Source organism: Dysidea avara, chromosome 1, assembly GCF_963678975.1.
Source record: "Dysidea avara chromosome 1, odDysAvar1.4, whole genome shotgun sequence".
Taxonomy (NCBI): Eukaryota; Metazoa; Porifera; class Demospongiae; order Dictyoceratida; family Dysideidae; genus Dysidea; species Dysidea avara.
In genome coordinates, this window is record NC_089272.1 from 25,858,203 (window position 1) to 25,873,936 (window position 15,734).

A 15,734-nucleotide genomic window follows, 5' to 3' on the forward strand; every position below is an offset into this window, starting at 1 on the left:
TTTCTTCTATAGCTGATCTTTCTACAGGGTGATTTGTTTGTAGTTGAACTCTCTACATGATAGTTTCTTTGTAGCTGAACTCTCTACAAGGTGATTTCTTCTATAGCTGATCTTTCTACAGGGTGATTTGTTTGTACCTGAACTATCTACATGATGGTTTCTTTGTAGCTGAACTCTCTACAAGGTAACTTCTTCTAGCTGATCTCTCTACAGGACAATTTGTTTGTACCTGAACTCTCACATGATTGCTTCTTTGAAGCTGAACTCTCTACAAGGTGATTTCTTCTAGCTGATCTTTCTACAGGGTGATTTGTTTGTAGCAGAACTCTCTACAAGGAAACTTCTTCTAGCTGATCTCTCTACAGGGAGATTTGTTTGTAGCTGAACTCTCTACACATGATTTGTTTGCGGCTGAATTCTCTACATGATGGTTTCTTTGTAGCTGAACTCTCTACAAGGTAACTTCTTCTAGCTGATCTCTTTACAGGGTGAATTGTTTGTAGCTGAACGATCTACAAGGTAACTTCTTCTAACTGATCTCTCTACAGGGTGATTTGTCTGTAGCTGAACTCTCTACAAGGAAACCTCTTTTAACTGAGCTCTGTACAGGGTGAATTGTTTGTAGCTGAACTATCTACAAGGTAACTTCTTCTAGCTGATCTCTCTACAGGATGATTTGTTTGTAGCTGAACTATCTACAAGGTAACTTCTTCTAGCTGATCTCTCTACAGGGTGATTTGTTTGTAGCTGAATTCTGTATAGGTGATTTGTTTGCAGCTGAGCTCTTTACAGAATGGTTTCTTTGTAGCTGAACTCTCTACAAGGTAACTTCTTCTAGCTGATGTATCTACAGGGTCACTAGTTTGTAGCTGAATTCTCTACATGGTGGTTTCTTTGTAACTGAACTATCTATAAGGTGACATCTTCTAGCTGATCTTTCAACAGGGTGATTTGTTTGTAACTGAACTGTCTACAAGAAAACTTCTTCTAACTGATGTCTGAACAGGGTGAATTGTTTGTAGCTGAACTCTCTACAGGGTGATTTGTTTGTAGCTGATCTCTATACAGGTTACTTATTTCTAACTGATCTCTTGAATTCTGTTCAGGGTGACTACTCTATTAGGATGACTGCTCTATTAGAGTATCTCGATCTCGCACTTGCTACACCAAGTTGGATTTCGTGTTATAACTCCGTGGCTTTAAGTCTGATTTTTCTACACCATTGAAGAGCCTTTCTAAGATGATAACTCCATCTGTACAGCGATTTTCAAAGCATTACCCCAAGTGGTTTATCTGGTTGGCGTGGCAAGCATAATAATAATAATAATAATAATAACATAATTACATTACCAAGTAATAATAATAATAAGAACGTGACGTCATAAATAATTAATTAATTAATTACATAACCAAGTAATAATAATAATAAGAACGTGACGTCATAAATAATTAAATAATTAATTAATTAATGTCCAGACGAAACTGCGTAGTGCACACAAGAACACTCACCGGAATTGAGTTAGACGAAACCCGAACGTCAAATTGAAGTGAGCGTTTTTTCTCCGGTGCCTTCGTTAAGCAGGACACTTTTCTAAATAGTGCCTTTCTTCTAACAAACATTGAACTCCTTAACAACCACTTTCCAGCGCAATTCACTCAAAATCCACGTTCAACCCGCAAAACAAGCTGTACACACTGCGCGTTAAACAGGTCGCCAAACACGTAAAACCTGTCTGAATACATAGCAACCAGCCGTACGCGCGCCACTAAAATATTTTTGTTTATTAAGTTAAAACTGAGAACGTTGTCTTCCTGCCTTGAACTGCATTACTTACACTTACAGGTGTTTGAAGGTTAGTCCTAACTAGTTTGTTTACCGCATGGAATGCCATGGTTGGAATAAATTTCTGTCGAAGTGCTAGTCTGAATAAAGTGTGTTACTGGTGTTACCAGGCACTGTACTGCTTTCTTCGGATAGGCTAAATGTTTCACAGTTGTTGTACAATTACAGAAGTTATTTTTACGTTATTTTACAATAAAATAACTAGTTGTTTCCTGTTACTTGTACATTTTTTTGTTGTAGTGCGAAGAAACAAGCAGGGCAATGATAGACATAACGCAATGGAGAATAGCGATAGGTACTCATCACCTCCGGTGGAGGCGTAATTCTAATTACGGGTTAACAACTTTAGGTGAGTACCATGTAGACAGATTAATGTTCTTCATTACGGTATCGGTTAAGGTATTCATTACTATGCATGTTTTTATTACTATGCTACTGCTGCTACAAGCAGGTGATGTTGAAAGTAACCCAGGCCCAAACTTTTTAAGGACTTGTCCAAATTGTGATGAAAAAGTGCCGGCAAGAAAAAAGTTGTGTAAATGTGGATACGTGCTTAACAAAAAAATAGGTAGGCCTACTGGCACCAGTGCAGAAGCGGGCTTTAGGGTAACCACTGGTCGTGCTGTAGGTACCACTGCAGAAGCAGGGTATAAGGTTTCTAATGGCCGTACTGTAGGTACCACTGCAGAAGCAGGGTATAAGGTTTCTAATGGCCGTACTGTAGGTACCACTGCAGAAGCAGGATATAAGGTTTCTAATGGCCGTAGTATAGGTACCTCTGCAGAAGCAGGATATAAGGTTTCTAATGGCCGTAGTAGAGGTACCACTGAAGAAGCAGGTTTTCATGTTTCATGTGGAAGACCTGTGGTATATAAATCAAATACAAGTGACAAACTAATCACCACAGATGTGAACTGCGTGTCGCTTAGTGATGAGCTCCTAGCTTTAGGAAACAAGAGGATTGCACAACAAGTTCGCTTTGACTCTAAGCCATTAGCAATTGGGATGTGTTACTGTTGCGGCAGTATACTTTGGTCCAGAGTAGATAATAGTCATACCAACCTAGTAGACATCAAGTTAACAGAGGGACAAATACCAGCAGTAGCATACCAGAAGGCAATGTTATCTGCTGGTAAAGGTTTACTAGAGTACCGTCATAAAAGTGGTAAAATGTATGCACGTGCTGTATGCAAAACATTAAAATGCCCTTCAGAATTTGAATTTCATGTTGGAAAATATGAAGGCATAGATATAGAAGAATGGGATATGAGATTTCCTGAAGTCATATTGAATTTAAAAAATCCAGTAGAGCATTGTCAGATAGCGTTATGTGGAATCTTTTCTACAACGGTGAAAGACGCCAAAAGGCACCAGTGGCGTCACATTCAAGGAGAGGTAAATGCCTTACACAAGCTAGATAGGCACTATTATGGATTGTTTGGATTTTTATTAATAAACGAAGACTTAAGTGATAAGTTTGTAAAGTATCCAGAAGCATATGAAAGAATCAGACTGGCTTTACATTGGCTTAAAAAGAATAATCATCTATACCAAGACTTCCTAGCACGCTTCGAAACCCTTTATAGATATGTTAGACAGGAAATTGTAAATCCAGATGTTTTAAAGCTTGACCAGAATAAAATATTAGACAGTGAAGCAATAGGTTTGGCATTTCCTGTTGACTCGGAATATTTTGAACAATACTCACCATTGTATGGTGAGATGGACATTGCCGGTATACAAAATCCAAAGTCACACCTAACTGATAAGGTACAAGATAACATTGAGCAGCTAAGGGAAACCACCAGTGTACAGTATGGACAAAAATATTTGTTAGAAAAAACATTTCCACACCTTTTCCCATATGGAAAAGGCGGGTGGTTTTACAAGTGTGTCCACGGGCTATCACATTTTACTAAAACTAAGTTGATGGACTGTAGAGGTTATTTTTCAAACGATCAAAATTTCCCATTTTTTATGTTTGATTATATGACTAAAATGAGGCTGCGGCAATACAACAGTAAAAAAATAGTAGCAGTTAGTAAACTAGAGCAAAGTTTAACTGCTGGTGAAGTAATAGCAGCTGACAGACCAAAAGATAATGATAACTATGCTTCGTATGGCACTGATGTGCCACGTGTGATTCCAGGCTCGAAACAATATTGGAAGTCTTTTGGGTACGACCTTATAGCTACAGTAGAACAGCTTGGAGTTCCCGACTATTTTATTACTTTGTCCCCAAATGACAATTGGCCCCAAATTCAAGCAACCATTAGGAAAGGCTGGGGAGCCAGTGCTGAACCATGGGAACTCAATGACCTATCCACTAAAGGTGACAAAGGAGAATCAGTTGGCTCTCACCCCTTAGAGTCTGTGCTTGGTGCTGAGAAAAGATTCAGTGCCTTTATGGATTTGCTTTTGGACAAGAAATCTGGCCCAGTAGGTGAAGTAACAGACTATGTAACTAAAAAGGAATATCAGAGAAGGGGAGGGATCCACTGGCATATTTTAGTGTGGGTAAAGCCTGGTACTGCCCCTGAAAATGTCGTAATGGCTGAGCTACCTCGGGCCAGTGATCCCAATGATAAAAGGGCACAACATATTAGACGAATGGTACAGAAATTTCAAATGCATCGGGAATGCCATCCTGAGAGATGTTTCAAAGGATACGGTGGCAAAGTCCTTAGTAAATGTAAGTATGGGTTTCCCTTTAAGGTCCCCCAATTGGTTGAGGAATTGGACGAGGAAGGAATACGTTACTTGTATAAACGTCGGTGTAAAGAGGACTGCCTAGTTGTACCCTATAATCTTGAAATTCTTCTATTTTGGGGAGCTTCAATGAATATACAACGTGTGTCAAAGCATGGGTTTGAAATGTATCTAGCCAAATACGTATCTAAACCTGAACCAAGTTTTCAGGTTAATTTGTCTGAAAATGCAAGCGATCCAGAAAAGTATTTGCGTACCAGAGTGGTAGGGTCTTGTGAAGCAATAGATGTCCAATTGGGTTTTAACCAGTATCATATAAGCAGAATGACTGAATTTCTGCCAACTGAATTAAGGCCAAAACAAAAGTTTTTAAAGAATAAGGCAACACTTGCTTTCCTGCCTGCTAATTCAGTTGATGTGTACCAAAAGTCTAAATTTCAAGCTTATATGGAGAGAAACGACAAATTGTGTGATATAACATATCCAATGTATTTTCAGTGGTGGCGCAAAGCAAATGGTGGGGAGCAGAGTAAAGGTGAAAATTGTGTAAAGAAGGGTGTGGCACCTAGTGTAGGATACAAGGGAATAGATGAGTTTAACGAATTGATATTGTCTATGCAAAACAGAAGTGATCTTATGGTTGAGCTTAGTGCTAAATTAGATGTTTTAGTGGATAATTTAAATAGTAGTGATAGCAGCGTGACTTCTGGAATAGTCATAGTCCTAGGTAATGTACTAAGTGATGATATCCTAGGAGTGTGTAAAAAACATTTAGCGGAAAATGGGTACGGTGACATTTTGTGTGATAGTGTCAGTGATGATGACATCACCAAAGCCACCACTTTAATAAATAATGCTGAATTGTTAGATGATGAATTTGTAGCTAAATTTAAAGTAAAATTACATTGGCTTCACAAAAAGTTATTGATGTGTAATGAAGAAAACGAAATCACTGTAACTCCATTGTACATAATGTTACAAGCTCACCCTCCTGGCTCTATGTTAATGGATACTGATGGCAATTATTGGATACGACGAGCACGTGCATGCGTTACTCGGCACAGATTTATTTCCTTAGATGATCAAGAAGCATTTTATGAAAAAAAATATTTGTTAGAAATACTATTAACTTCAAATGATAATATAGTGTCTGATCCACCTTCGTCTTGGATTAAAGCAGCAATGGTAGCTGGGCTAGTAGATGAAAGTCACGATGCAAAGGCTAATTTAATGGATGCTGTCAACCGTGGCTTCTCATTCGACAATATTAAATCAATTGTCAACCTGTATGTAGAGCATAGGTTCCTTGATGAAGGTGATGCAGATGTGTTTCTATCAACAATACCTATTGGTTCAATAAATAATGAAGAAACTAAAGAAGTGACAGACCAGTTGTTAGATGATGGCGAGGGTAAATGCTTGCTTCCTCCACATCATGCACCTCTAGAAGACTATATGAGCAAATTTACACCATCCCAAAAACGTGCATTTGAGCATTTAAAAAGTGGAATGCAAAGTAGTAATACACAAGTATTGGCTGCACTGGTAGGTGCTGCAGGCTGTGGTAAGTCTTTCCTTATGGGTGCTGTTGTAGAACACTTACGGCAATGTAATATGGTAGTAACCAAACTGGCTCCAAGTGGCGTGGCGGCTGGTTTAATTCACGGAAAAACAATACATAATTTCTTTAGGTTAGATATTACCGGTAAAATGTCACTCCAAAATGGAACAGTTGATGCAACTGCACTTAGAAAGACTGACGTGATAATTTGTGATGAGTTTGGAATGATAGATTGCAAAATTTTTTTAACAATGGAACATCTTTGTAGGCGTTTTTCTACAAAGGATGGACGTTATAAACCATGGGGTGGACGTCATATACTATTGTTTGGCGATCCTGCACAATTGCCACCTGTTTCAAACACAGATATATTTAACACAAAATTGTGGTCTCACTTTAGTATTTTGCAACTAAGAGAAATAGTCAGAAGTAAGGACACACAATTAAGTTCCATACTGACTAAAATTAGGAAGGGAGAATGTGACGAAACGGTCAGTTCTGTGTTAAAAAGTCGCCTGAGAGATGTTGATATTGATGCAGTGGACTTGACCCGAACTGTTATAATATGCTCCAAGCGTAAAGAGGTAGACTTAATCAATGAGGAGTGTCTAAAACGAATAGATGGTGAGACACATGAATACGAGGCCAACGATACTGATAGTAATGGTCAGCCATTGAGAGAGGCAGACAAACAAAGATTACAACGAGATTCCATGCGCCTACCTGATAGAATTAGTTTAAAGAAAGGTTGTCGCATAGTACTGAGACGTAACTTACAAGTATCACAAGGTTGGGTAAATGGAGCATTATGTGAGGTGTTGGACATGACTCCTAATTGTATATTAGTGTGCAAACTAGGAAATCCTGATAGCATGTACCCTGTTGCAAGAACCAGACAGAGAATAGACATTAAAGGTGCATCGTATTCAATACTACGATCACAGTTTCCAGTACAGTTAGCTTATGCAGTAACTGTGCATCGTGTACAGGGCTTAACAGTAGACAGTGCTATCGTAACTTTAAATAACAATTTCTTTGCTTCTGGTCAAGCCTATGTTGCACTCAGTAGAGTAAGGAAACTTGAGGATTTAACCCTATGGGATTTTTCACCCAGTGCCATAAAAATAGCACCTTACTATAGACAATTACTAGAATGGTGCGACTGTTTCGACCAAATCAGACCAACAGCATATGATGGGCCACCTGTAAGACACCCAGATAGACAGCATGATGATATTAGCTGTGCCACGGTGGAAGGCAATATGGAGGCTGCTTTGGATGCAATGTATCAGGCATGTGAAGCTGCTACCATGCTTCATTCAAATGCAAATTTAACTGCCGAGCAGCCTCGAAAAGCTGATAACTCTAATAGTGTGCCATCTTCTGAATCAGCTATTAATCAGAATAAGAAAAAGAAAGTAAGAGTTACCATAGCTAAAACTAACAACAAAGGTAAAGGAAAAAGAGTTAAACAGGCAAAAAAAGCAACTGCAAAATCTGTGGATGTATCCACCAGAAAAAGAAATCGTGTTCCAGACAAGTCCACAAAAGGGGTTAAGAAAACTAAAATTTGTAAAGATTGTGTAATCACTGATGTTGAAAACGTTATAGGCCCTAATAGGATAACCTGGCCAGAATATCGGTATTATCAAATTGACCAAGCATGGCAGGAGAATGCTTGTTTAAGGACAGGTGTGCATCTTACAAGTGCCAACGAATTTCAACCAGGTGGCCCACATGTAATTTTAACACGACCTGACTTGAATTCACTAGTCAATGTCCAGGCTGATGGTAATTGTCTTTTCCGCGCATTGGCATGCGTTGTAACGGGGAGTGAATCACAACACATGCAAATGCGCAATGCAATAGTTAGTTACATGTATTCCATTGAGAACTTAGTAGTTGGTCATGATTCAGAAGGACATGCCAATTATTTACAACCATTGCGTTGTTCCACAGTTGAACAATATGTCAACCAAAGTAGCATGCTGACAAACGGAACTTGGGGTTCCGAATTCGAAATAATGATTTTTTCTCATATGTTGAATACTAATGTATTTAGTTTTGATGCAAGTAGTAATACCTGGAGTGTATTCTGTGCAGCCAACATTGATAGAGATAGACGCAGAGACTACCATTCTATGAGCATTTATATTTACTTCAGACACTCTCATTTCTACGTTGTGTCATCAGTAAGGAGAGTGTAGCCTTGTGGTAATTTTCTTGTATCCTTTCAAAGTTAATATTGTTTGCAGAATATATATATAGCCTGAAGGATATGTGTGCTGAGTCAGCTACAAGTGCAGTATTACTGTGCATATACATTTGGCACCATATGGTGGATATTCGGCCAAAATGCTCATTTTTGTGAGTATAAAGATGGTCATGATATGAGTGGGGAAGGTGGTGGGAATAGCAAAGCAAAGAGAGTTGGCTATAATGTAAGTAACTTAATAATGTATGTATTACTGTATGTACTTTTAACTTCTCTTGCAGAATTTATATACGTGTTAGCAATCTTGTTAACACCAAATTAACAACACTTGCTAACATTACTTGTTAGCAACTATGATGTGTTGAGTTTAGCCGGGAAAGGTGGTGGGTAAAGCAAAGGAGATGGAATTTACTAACCATGTAAGTACTGTATCTATTTTGTGCTTAAAAATTTATTAATAGTACTTTTAGTTAACTAGAAATGTACTTTTGGACTCATACATAAACGTATGTGTCAGAGACTATTTGGGCACATAGTAGCCTAGACAACGCACTGTAGAGGGAACAACATAACGCGAGGAAATCTGTAATGTAAGTACATTTATGTGAATTATAAATGGTGGATGCTTTTGACTCATTCACGACTTCACTAAAACAAAAAAAAATTAGAGTAACTATGAGTAAAAACATTAAAGTAAAACAAGCTAAACAGCTATCAAAAACAAATACCTCAATTGTAAATGATAAGTTATCTAGGAAAAGAAATCATGTGTCAGACAAGCGCTCAAAACAACAAAAATAGTAAGTTCATCAATTGTAGTGTTAACTTGTATCTATTAATTTATCATCATTCAGGACTCCACAAGTAGTGTTGAGTCCCCTAAAGGGTTCGAAACGTGTGGAGGAAGGATGGGTTACGTTAACAAACAACAAAAATAGTAAGTTCATCAATCGTAGTGTTAACTTGTATCTATTAATTTATCATCATTCAGGACTCCACAAGTGTTGAGTCCCCTAAAGGGTTCGAAACGTGTGGAGGAAGGATGGGTTACGTTAACAAACAACAAAAATAGTAAGTTCATCAATTGTAGTGATAACTTGTATCTATTAATTTATCACCATTAAGGACTCCACAGGTAGTGTTGAGTCCCCTAAAGGGTTCGAAACGTGTGGAGGAAGGATGGGTTACGTTAACAAACAACAAAAATAGTAAGTTCATCAATTGTAGTGATAACTTGTATCTATTAATTTATCACCATTAAGGACTCCACAAGTAGTGTTGAGTCCCCTAAAGGGTTCGAAACGTGTGGAAGAAGGATGGGTTACGTTAACAAACAACAAAAATAGTAAGTTCATCAATCGTAGTGTTAACTTGTATCTATTAATTTATCACCATTAAGGACTCCACATGTAGTGTTGAGTCCCCTAAAGGGTTCGAAACGTGTGGAGGAAGGATGGGTTACGTTAACAAACAACAAAAATAGTAAGTTCATCAATTGTAGTGATAACTTGTATCTATTAATTTATCACCATTAAGGACTCTACAGGTAGTGTTGAGTCCCCTAAAGGGTTCGAAACGTGTGGAGGAAGGATGGGTTACGTTAACAAACAACAAAAATAGTAAGTTCATCAATTGTAGTGTTAACTTGTATCTATTAATTTATCACCATTAAGGACTCCACAAGTAGAGTCCCCTAAAGGGTTCAAAACGTGTGGAGGAAGGATGGGTTACGTTAACAAACAACGAAAATAGTAAGTTCATCAATTGTAGTGATAACTTGTATCTATTAATCTATCACCATTAAGGACTCCACAAGTAGTGTTGAGTCCCCTAAAGGGTTCGAAACGTGTGGAGGAAGGATGGGTTACGTTAACAAACAACAAAAATAGTAAGTTCATCAATCGTAGTGTTAACTTGTATCTATTAATTTATCACCATTAAGGACTCCACAAGTAGTGTTGAGTCCCCTAAAGGGTTCGAAACGTGTGGAGGAAGGATGGGTTACGTTAACAAACAACAAAAATAGTAAGTTCATCAATCGTAGTGTTAACTTGTATCTATTAATTTATCATCATTCAGGACTCCACAAGTAGTGTTGAGTCCCCTAAAGGGTTCGAAACGTGTGGAGGAAGGATGGGTTACGTTAACAAACAACAAAAATAGTAAGTTCATCAATCGTAGTGTTAACTTGTATCTATTAATTTATCATCATTCAGGACTCCACAAGTAGTGTTGAATCCCCTAAAGGGTTCGAAACGTGTGGAGGAAGGATGGGTTACGTTAACAAACAACAAAAATAGTAAGTTCATCAATTGTAGTGATAACTTGTATCTATTAATTTATCACCATTCAGGACTCCACAAGTAGTGTTGAGTCCCCTAAAGGGTTCGAAACGTGTGGAGGAAGGATGTAACAACAGAAATAATGTATTATCTAGAGTGACTCTGTATTGGTTATCTATCTATTTGTTGTATATTATTGAGCACAAAAGGCAATTGTTGGTATTAAATTTGATAATAGAATTTCACTTAAAGAATGAGTTTTGTGTAGACGTGATAAAATAGGGGAATATCCCTACGGATAAAAGAGGAATTTTCTAACATCACTTGATCTATTATATCACCTAGAGTGACGTAGCGTCCGTGTCACTTCCTCGGTCACTTCTCTGACAAAGACTTTTGCTATATATAATTATTTGTTTGGCTGGTGTAATATGTGCCACAGGCTGGCGAAGCGCTACCTGTATAGTGCGAATCGAAGCGCAAGCGTATTAGGTGAAGCGCAATTATAATTAGCTAATGTCTTCCCGCACTCATACACCAAAAGTTTCTGCTTAGGCCGCCAAAGATAGAAACTTCCATTGGCTAATATAACCAGGCTAATACACTTTGCGATAAACTTTTGACACTGTTAGCGTCGAGTGTAGCTGGACTGGCTTTATTACCTGGTAATACATGTAGCTATGGGATAGCGCATTTAGTATTGTTCTAATGTCGTTTTAGAAATGACTGAATCTGGAGAAGAACTTCTAGATATGGAAGTTTCACTGCCTACCACCAACAGCCATGAACCAAGGACATATGGGCCACACACCCCTCTGCTGGAAGCGTCTTCCGGGGCCTCCAACGCAACACAGCCCCCTACTCCACCACCCAACAAAAAGAAACTGCCACCCACTCCTCCACAGCAACCAAGGCCACCTACCCCTCCGCAAGCAAGACCTTTCACTCCTCAACCGCAACATGGGTTAATGAGGCCCCTTACCGCCCCACCACAACAACTTCAAAGTTGGAGGGGCACAGGACATCAAAATTGGAGGGGCACAGGACATCAAAATTTGAGGGGCACAGGACATCAAAATTTGAGGGGCACAGGACAATCTCCTCAGCAAAGACGGCGTCAAAGAAGTGGGAGAGGTAGAGGTGGCTTCAGAGGAAGAGGACGTGGCTACAGAGGTGGCTTCAGAGGAAGAGGACGTGGCTACAGAGGTGGTAATAGGTATGATATTACAAAATTGAGCCAGATAAAAATAATTTTATCTACAGGGGAGGGAGATATAACCCTAATCGCCCCAGTGCAAGAGGCCACCATGACAATCATGAAAGGTTAGTGCATAAACAGTTTAAATGTTAGTGACATGTGCCTCTTTTACAGGCACACATCTACTATTATTTATTGCAACAATTGCAACTATTATTAGCCAATAACATTATGACATCATCTACTATATACTATTAAACTTATTGTTAAAAGAAAATATTACAGAACATACTGTACATGATCTTAAGGGATGCGATTACATGTGCATGATGCATTTTGTTCTCATCATGTGTTCTTTAGACAATAGCACATCAGTTGATCACTTTGTCAAGATTCGCTCCCCGTACCTACACATAAAAACATAAGTATCAACATAATTCTATTCCACACCTATAAAACATTGCATAATAATGGTAGGAACTACACCAGGACAACAATGGGTTCATATGGTGTACAATGTATGTCCTTACACACATGAACAGTTTTGTTCCCACAATTACACAAGAAGTGAGACAGGTAATTTGGTCAGATTTCTAATAAACTAATGTTGATTTATTATCTTAAAACAGCACTGGCTGTGACAAAGCTGAATTTACTCAAGGCCAGCAAAGAAAAGGCGACCAACAGATTAGACCAGGTCTCAACATACGATTGGGGTCAATTGATACTATAAAAGTTCACCATGATAAAGTCATCAACCAGGAGTATTTATCACGATGAACAATATCACTATATTTGTTGATACAACATAACTATGCACGTACATACAAGTATTATCATGGTTGCATTGTTGTAAGTTTTAGTTCCGCCTCAGTTTTCATTGCATCATTCTAACACCTCTGCCTCAGGCATTTAATAATTCCAATATGCTACTGTGGAGCATCTTACTGTCTTAGGAAATGGTCTGCACCAGAAGCAGAGAAAAGGAGGTTGTAGCTATGCCCCTCGCCATGGTGTGGGTAACCGCAAGTCTCTTAGTGATAAGAGACTCAACCATGAGTTTATTTGTGAATAATTAAATGGCATTTTAATCAGACTTCAAAGAATTGCTTACATACCATTTTCTAAGCACAATAATGGAAGCCAACCATTCCCCAAGGAGTAGCATAGGTGCAAGAGACCATGACTATACGTAATAATAATTATTTTGTCAGTGGATTCATGTCTGCATGCAAGGGGCAGAAACTACCAATAACAATCCACAACTGAGATATTTGTGGATTATTGGTGACAAATTTCTGACTCCTGGGGACAACTTCCTAGTTGCAAATCCTCTACTAAAACCCTAAAAACAATTGACTATCCCTGGGGTTTGTTACTCGGAGCTAGTAGGTGGGGATTTGTAATTTTCAGAAGTGAAAATCCCGGCCTTCCCCCCATCTCAGCCCGTATCTGTGGTAGTCGGAGATTACATTGATAGGTCCATTAAACAAACAATATTGTATGGCTATTTGTGCTGCAAATGCCCCTACCCTGGGGATAAGTAACAGTATGAAGGCCTCTACTAATCCTCACCCACTGTCTGACCTGAGGTAGGTAGGTGGGGCGTGACACTGACAGTCAAATAGTGCAAATTTCTAATTAATGCACCCTAAACATGAGGTTTTTGCAATGTTTTTGTATAAATCGTCCAAGAACTGTTAAACATTATTCACTCACAAATCGGGAGAATAGGTAGGGGTGTCTATAAACTTCATCATCCTAAACTCTACAATGAAATTGGGGAGACCCGAGAGACCGGGCTTGTGAATTGAGAAACGTAAATGAACAGTGTTACAAAGGCTTACTTGTTACGAAGTCGAAGGGATGAACACCAGAGTTCAATTCCTTTCTGTGATCTTGGCTTGAACCTACGTCCTCTGCTCAAACATTCTTCTATGAACGCGAACGTTGACTACGCGAATAATTAAACCATAAATGTCTTTAATTTCAATTGTGGGTTTTGCCACGTTATTTGTTAATTAACAAAACCCGCTGGGGACAAAACTCTGATGTAGAGAAACAAAAAAGTGTTAATTAAAACGCTAGTGTACAAAACATATGATTACTAGTGACTAGTAATGAAGTAATCTGGTTTGCAATTAGCTAGCAGTGGCTATCAGACGTGACTGCAGCTGCTCCGATCGAGTCTCAGTACAGTTTTCAAGCCAGTGTTGGCCAGTTTAGCTATATTTAGTTCCATTAACATGTCAGTTATAGCCATGCAGTGCTTATGAGCTACTGGTTTCACTGTCCCTAGTAATGATATCGTCTCCAGAGTCTGTTCAATACCAAACGTGAACATGATGTTGTAGCTACTGATGCCCGTTATGTACTAAAGCAATGTGCGAGGCAATATGGTAAAGTCCGCTTCCAATGCAAATTCACTGTAAAGGCATGATAAAGCTTTCTTGTCTTGATACTTAACTGTTGGAGCTCTTGCAGTGTAAATTTTCCATCTGCAAAGTACAACATTGTGTGATAGATCCAAAAGGTTATCTAGGTAGAGTCATCAGTGATGAAAATAATTTCATTTCACAGTAGCTATATAGTTCACAGCCCACACAGCCCAGTAGACATAATGTTCGCTGTATAAACGAACGTACAATCAAATACAACAAAATTACAGTCTTAAAAGACTTACTCAGCATGACTTAGCTAACTTAGTGACTAACAATGATAGAGTAGCTATATTCTATTTATTTTTTTGCCAATATTTGTATGTTCTGTTAGAGTACTGTAAATCCATCAAACTTGTATTGTAATGAAGCACGGACCAGCTGTCCAGGTATTTAGTAATTCTGTGAAGTCCTTTAACTGCTGGAAATGTATATCAAAAAGTACTTTAAAGAATTATGATTGTCCTACTATCCACATCCTCCAGTTTTCACTTCTGTAAATAAATTAATAATGTAAAGTGACCACAACGGACATTAAATATGTTACAAGTTACAAAACTTACATATAGTACAAAGGTTACAGACATCACGTACGTTACAAATATACAATACATGCCTTAATTGTTACAAATATATTACATACATTATACCAAGAGTTCATAATAATTATATAGTAGTAGATAGAGTATCCAACACTGCAATAGCCCTTCAAAACATACTGCATTATGAAATTACATCAGTATTACATCATATCTGAATGCTCTAGGATATTTTCAGTAAATTTCAGCATAAGGATTCGACATGAAAGGTGATAGGTGTTGATACGCATTGCATGATATATCTAAGGGAAACCTGTAATTGTACTTCAAATGTTATAGGCAAAGATAAGACCTTTGAGGCAGTTAACATGTTGTGGTGATAATAAACTATTAGATATAACAATAACGCAGTGTGTTTTGAAGGGTTATTGCAGTATTGGATACTCTCCTGACTACTATGAACTCTTGATTATATACATGTTACATAATGACATTGGAAATATAATGACATTAGAATCCTATCAATTGGAACTAGCCTATATGACACAGAAACCTTTTTTGTGGTGTAAAGAACGATGCAATCATCTGTTCGGAGTTAATGGCCACACAGAACTGAATATTTGACCACAACTTATACAATTACTTCCTAATTGCACCCAAATCTGTGTAATTACTTTTAAGTATTAAGTGCAGGTCATTTACCAATAAGCTGGGGTGGAGGCAGGGGCAGTCCATCCGCTGGCACAAGAAAATATTGGCAGTAAATAAAACGGTGACTGCATGTTCTTAACTGACTGCTCTATTACAGTATTTTGATCTTTTATGAACTGGAAAGTTGAAGGAACAGAGAAGGTATAGGGGGAATGCTACCCCCTTGGTTTACATTTACATTTACTTACACTGCAGTCTGTGGTTGTATTATAGGTACTATTTTTGTTGTAATAATTGG

General features: G+C 38.2%; 1 protein-coding gene and 1 long non-coding RNA gene across 2 annotated transcripts; one reads left to right on the forward strand and one right to left on the reverse strand.

The window, feature by feature from the left end:
* The first annotated feature begins 2,198 nt into the window (after positions 1-2,198).
* LOC136260404 (uncharacterized) lies at positions 2,199-12,265 on the forward strand. Its single transcript, XM_066054127.1, has 17 exons — positions 2,199-8,554; positions 8,610-8,747; positions 8,799-9,128; positions 9,183-9,265; positions 9,320-9,399; positions 9,454-9,536; positions 9,591-9,673; positions 9,728-9,810; positions 9,865-9,947; positions 10,002-10,079; positions 10,134-10,216; positions 10,271-10,353; positions 10,408-10,490; positions 10,682-11,275; positions 11,331-11,826; positions 11,874-11,933; positions 11,983-12,265. The coding sequence occupies exon 1, from the start codon at positions 2,216-2,218 to the stop codon at positions 8,318-8,320; it is 6,105 nt and encodes a 2,034-aa protein (XP_065910199.1). The 5' UTR covers positions 2,199-2,215; the 3' UTR covers positions 8,321-8,554; positions 8,610-8,747; positions 8,799-9,128; positions 9,183-9,265; positions 9,320-9,399; positions 9,454-9,536; positions 9,591-9,673; positions 9,728-9,810; positions 9,865-9,947; positions 10,002-10,079; positions 10,134-10,216; positions 10,271-10,353; positions 10,408-10,490; positions 10,682-11,275; positions 11,331-11,826; positions 11,874-11,933; positions 11,983-12,265.
* On the reverse strand, positions 12,038-13,784 carry LOC136260412 (uncharacterized). Its single transcript, XR_010703530.1, has 2 exons — positions 13,656-13,784; positions 12,038-12,215 (listed from the first exon to the last, which is right to left on the reverse strand). It is a non-coding gene; the product is annotated as an uncharacterized lncRNA (long non-coding RNA).
* Positions 13,785-15,734: the final 1,950 nt, after the last annotated feature.